General features: G+C 33.7%; 1 protein-coding gene across 1 annotated transcript in view; it reads left to right on the plus strand.

Moving 5' to 3' along the window:
- The window catches only part of LOC106872661 (uncharacterized), a 73,548-nt gene that overhangs the window by 49,000 nt on the left and 18,611 nt on the right, over nucleotides 1-5,937 (plus strand). Inside the window, exons 16-17 of the mRNA XM_014919724.2 lie at nucleotides 3,629-4,130; nucleotides 4,539-4,762. Of these exons, the coding sequence (XP_014775210.2) occupies nucleotides 3,629-4,130; nucleotides 4,539-4,762 (726 nt within the window). The remainder of the gene's footprint in view (nucleotides 1-3,628; nucleotides 4,131-4,538; nucleotides 4,763-5,937) is intronic.

Consider the following 5,937-nt stretch of genomic DNA (forward strand, 5'->3'; position numbering starts at 1 on the left):
TAGCCATCTGGTTTCACCAGTCCTCAGTCAAATCGTCCAACCCATGCTAGCATGGAAAGCGGACGTTAAACAACGATTCTTAGTGGCTTTTCACCATTGGCGCCACCAAAAGTGAACAATATCAACATTAAAGGTGCAAAATTATAATGATCTTTTGGACATTAACTGATGAGGAATTAACTAAAAATTTTCTATTTGTTATGTTTTTGTAAAATTTTCCATATGTATTTTTGTAAAAACTTTTAAATTTACATAAATATATATATATATATATATATAATTCAAATTACAATGAAAGTAAACAAACAAAGTTTGAGATGTATTGAAAGATAAGGAAATAATTTTATTCTCAAATGCAGGATAATTCTAATAATATAGCATGAACAGGATAACCTACCCATATTTTGCAGAAAAATGTGTTGGCGGCCAGCCATGAGATTTGAACTCACATTCCTGTGATTACGCATCCAATGCTTTACCTTTAAGCTAAACTGACCCAACGACAAATTCTTCTGCAAAATATGGGTAGGTTATCCTGTTCGTGCTATATTATTAGCATTATCCTGCATTTGAGAATAAAATTATTTCCTTATGTATATATAATCTTGGATGTAATCATCCCTTCAAGAGAAGCTAATGCAAGGATATATTAACCTCTTGAAGAGATGATTACATCCAAGATTATACTGGTTTTATCTTAATACATAAAACAGTGTTCGTGTGTGTGTGTGTGTGTATGCGTGTGTGTGTGTGTGCGTGTGTGTGTGTGTGTGTGCATATGTTCCTTATAGATTCCAAAACTGAGTTGCCGATTTTGACATATGAGGTATCAAAAGATTCAGTTATCTTTTGGCTACCAAATGAAGTATGGTTTTGCAGAACAACTCTTTTTTAATACAGAATATCTTCGGAAACAGAAGTCAGGTCACACAATTTTGCAGTCTTTAGCTAAGGGAGGCAACTCTGCCTGAACAATCTATGTGGAGTTTTACCAGAGAATGAAACTTCAACAATATATTTTATTAGTATTATTTAGTAGATAATCTTTTCATGTGAAGTATGTTTGTCTGTGTTTTGTTTACCCTAGAGTTGCCTCTGATGTAGCAGACCCATCACATAGTTTTGTTTTGTTTTTTTTATTCCTGAAATACTGTAAATCTGTGTCTTTCTTTTGATGAGAGATGTGTTTTAAGAGGGATTGGGCTGCTATTTGTAGTAGCTCAAGTTACCACAGTGTGTGTATGTGTGTGTGTGTTTTATTGTGGGGGAAAAAAAATTTTTTTCTCAAAATATTTTGCACGATAATTTTTTAAGAAATCTGGACATCTTTCTTACTGCTAACCATTCAACTTCAAATTACAATTGTTAATAGTCGGAAGTCAAATAGACTGAGATGTACATATATTGATATCATATAGAGTGGAAGTTCAATTAGAAGTTTTGAACTCATTATTTTGTTGTTAGCAATCCATTACCTTAAATTTGAAGTCATTAAGTCTTTTAACGTTATTTTACTGGGTTTAGTCTTTTGACTGTTGCCATGATAGGGTATCACCTTCAAAAATTTAATTGATCATATTGACCTCAGAATGTATTTCAATTTGGCATTTATTTTATAGATCTCTGCTTGATGAACTGCTAACTTTGAGACATGGTGGGACACAATACTCATTTTAACAACAAATGTAAAAACACACACACACACACACACACATATTAGGTGTAAGAATGACTGTTTGTTTGAGAAGTTTGCTTCCCAGCCACATGGTTCCATGTTCAGCCCTTTGCATGGTACATTGGGCAACTGTTTTCTATCATAGCCTTAGGCCAACCACAGACTTGTGACCGAACTTGGTAGACAGAAAATGACTGGAAATCATGTTTATAAAGAAGAGTTGTTTACTTCATACTCCTCGTGTGCCAATTCTGCCCATAAGAAATGAACAACTAATACAATGTGGCTGTAGGTCATAACACCCGGGCAACGCTGGGGTTCATTGCTAGTACCTTATATTATTGGGAAAAAATTTCCCTAAAATAAATAGTTATATATCAAGCAAATAATCTATATTCAATTAAAAGAAGAAAATGGAGAGTTAATGGTTAATAATTAATTTATTAACATATTGGTAATCATTCCTACAATTGTTTCAATTTATACTCAATCAATGAATTACAAATTTATGTAATAAATCTGCATTTATAAGTTATGAGTAAAATATCATCAGGGAAATATAAGGCATTAAATAATTACATGGTGAACAATTTGTTCTTTCCAACAGACTTTGAACATATATATATATATATATATATATATATAATATAATACAATATAATATAATACAATATAATGTAATATAATATAATGTAATGTAATGTAATATAATATAATGTAATATGATATAATATAATAAATGAATATAATAAAATATAGTCTTTTCTACTGTAGGCACAAAGCCTGGACTAGCCAGTTACATTGATTTATTGATCCTCACAAAAGTTTGAAAGGCAAAATTGACTTCAGCTACATTTGAACTCAGAACTTAAAGTGCTGGAAGAAATGCCACTAAATGTTTTGTCTGGTGCATTAATGATTTTGCCATCATGTAATCTTAAGTCAAAATCATATTCATCTAATTAAAATGGGGTGCATATATGAGACACAGTTGGAAATAGAGTATATGTAACATGTATGCACCATGTTTTCAGTTGTCTCTTGTAAAAATCAAAGAGTTATACCAAAGCCTGATTTTTACTTGCATTCATTTACATATCCCAAGAATGCATTGCCTGCCTTGCAGAAATCATTGTTGGAATGTTCAAATCTTGTCTTAGAACAAAGATCATAATTGTTAGCTATTTGGTCAGTCCTTTATACTCAAACATTATGATTAATCTTAAGCATAACTCTAACTGTTCTAGAAATTCTCAATGATCCTAGAGGAGATATTATAAACAGGGTTTTATGACACCTCACTGAGGTATTATTAACAAGATTTTATAGTCCCTAGTTGATATGTCATAAATGGTATTTTATAGCCCCTAGTTAATCTATTATAAACAGAAGTTAATGACCCCTAATTAAAATATTATAAATAGGACAATATAACTCTTAATTGAGCTGTTATAAACAGAAATTTATGGCTCCTAATTCAGATATTATAAATTGGGTTTTATGGCCCCTATTTGAGATATTATAAACAAAAACTTATGGCCCCTAACTGAGACTTTATAAGTATGATTTCCTCACCCTACTTCAGATATAAACACAGTTTTATGGCTACTAATTTAGTTATTATGAACAAGAATCTTTCTAAATGCTATTTATAGGTTTTATTATTTTCTTTTCTATGAAGGCAGTGAGCTGACAGAATTGTAGGTGCTTGGCAGCATTTCCTCTGTCTTTATTTCTGAGTCCAAATTCTGCCAAGGTCAATTTTACGTTTCATCCTTCCGAGGTTAATAAAATAAGCACCAGTTGGGCACTGGAGTTGATGTAATCAACTTTCCCTCTCCTCTGAAATTTCTGGCCCTGTGTCAAAATTTGAAAGCATTATTTTTTTCTATTGAAACAACTTAATTATAGAGGCTACTACTTAACAATTTTATATGTAATTTCTCACTTCAGATCAACTTTAAATATACAGTGGACTGGATTCTTTGACCCTCACTCCTCAATGCAGAAATTTGAATATTGCATCGGCAAAATGCCATTCCTCTGTGACATCTTACAATGGCAGCCAGCTTTATTAACAACTTCTGTTGTTGCACTCAACTTAAACCTTCCTCTGAATACTTTGCTTTATGCTTCTGTGATGGGTTACAACAATGTGGGTCTCACTTCAACTGGTTCTTCTGCTGGATTCTACATTGATAAAACACCACCAAAAGTTCTGATGCCACCAAAGGTTCTAAACTTACACAAACTATCCACTAATGGCAATGTCTTCTATACTACAGACAGCAGTGTTCTGTCATTAGAGTGGTCATTTAAAGATGATGAGAGTCCAATAGTTGACCGTTTCCTCATGTTATATCCACATCACTCTGGTACAACCTTTTCTAAAGAGTTCCAGTTGCCTCCAATGGATCATGCCACTTTGGTTCTGAAAGGAAAAGACAGGCTTCAGGTAAAATTAATCACTTTATTCTCACTTAGACTCAATTACTTTTGGTGTAAATGACTAAATCAGCTGATATATATTCTTTTAATTTTTACTTGTTTCAGTGATTGAGTTGTGGCCATGTTAGAGCACTTCCTAGCAAATTTAGTCAAACAAATCAACCTCAGTACTCATTTTAAGTCTGGTACATATTCTATCAATCTCTTTTCCATCTTGGACAAAAACACAATAGAATACAATAAAAACATGTAAAGTCCTGTGAATTCGCGTGAAATGTTTTTGGTATAAACAAATCAATATATTGCATAAATAGTCTCAATAGGTATTCCTCGAATCTTTGCTAACTTGAAAAAACATTACATAAACAAACAATGTTTCTAGAATTAATCTCTGTTTTATGGGGTTTCATTTCAGGATGGTTCACTTTATAACATTTCTATGGCAGCATGCAATGCTGCAGGACTTTGCACATTTGCCGATGCACTTCAGCAGATTTATGTTGACAGTACTGCACCATCCATGGGCCATTTCAAACCAGATAAGCTCAGCTGGGACACTGTCTCAGAAAATGGAGTAAATCTAACCAGACTTAACCTGGTTTGGTATAATTTTGAAGACGGAGAATCAGGTATCAGCAGGTGAGACATTTTGAATTGTGATATGATAAAACACCAATACTAATGTTTCTTGTTGTCATTGCTGCAGTTGTCCTTATAGTTGTTGTTGTTGTTGTTGTTGTTGAGCAGCTAATAAACCAGTTACATGATTTCTAAAAAGAAGTAACTAAACAAACATTTAGTTAAAAAGTCCAGTGTATCAGTAGCACCAAGACCAGTCTAAGCCTCTCTTATGATTCCTTTCACATCTAGTAGAGTGCTTTACGAAATATTAACCCTTTAGCATTTAAACTGGCGATATCCAGCCCAAATATTCTACCTGATCTGGTCTCTCACATTTACCCTACAATGCCATTCTAAAAAAATATAGTCACATCAAAGAAATCTTGAAGATAGAAGATAATGCATGATTAGTTCAAAACAATGTGAATAAATAAGCATTATATTTGACAATGAAATCTGAATGCTAACAGGTTAAATTAATCCCAGTATGTGACTGGTACTTTATTTTATCAAACTCAAAAGGTTGAACAATGATCCACAACATGTGATTAGGTGAGGTCTGCATGGACTTCTGTGGAGACACAGACTTAGTTGTTAAGGTGCTGGGCTCATGATCATAAGATTGTGGTTTCAATTCCTGGATTGGTCAAGGCATTATGCCCTTCAGCAAAACACTTCATTTCATGTTGCTCCACTTCACTCAGCCAGCAAAAATGAGTAACCTTGCGATGGACTGGTGTCCCATCCAGAGTAGGAGAGGGTGATATATATATATATATATATATATATATATGCTCCAGAAACCAGGAAACTGGCTCTATGAGTCTGTATGACTGAGCAGATAGCTGTATGGACTTCTAAGGCCTGGTGATTTCCAATTACCTCATGGTTAATCTGGCCTTGTATTTCACTGAGGAAAAAGTGGAGGTGTAAGGTAGAAGGCCTGATGCTACACATGTGGGTGTGAAGACCACTTGAAGGCCCACTGCCTGTAATAAAATGGGAAACCAAAACGAAAATAAAAATGGGCTGATAGTAGCAAGGGAAGCAGCAACAAAAATGGCAAATCACTGAGGATGAAGTAGATCTTGCTTGCTATCATTTGATTTGGGTTTAAAAGTTCAAAGTGGACTAAACCTTTCATATCCCACCAAACTGATAACAACACCTTACATGGGTGAAGACCTTCTTTA

This window comes from Octopus bimaculoides, chromosome 9, assembly GCF_001194135.2.
Source record: "Octopus bimaculoides isolate UCB-OBI-ISO-001 chromosome 9, ASM119413v2, whole genome shotgun sequence".
Classification (NCBI taxonomy): Eukaryota; Metazoa; Mollusca; class Cephalopoda; order Octopoda; family Octopodidae; genus Octopus; species Octopus bimaculoides.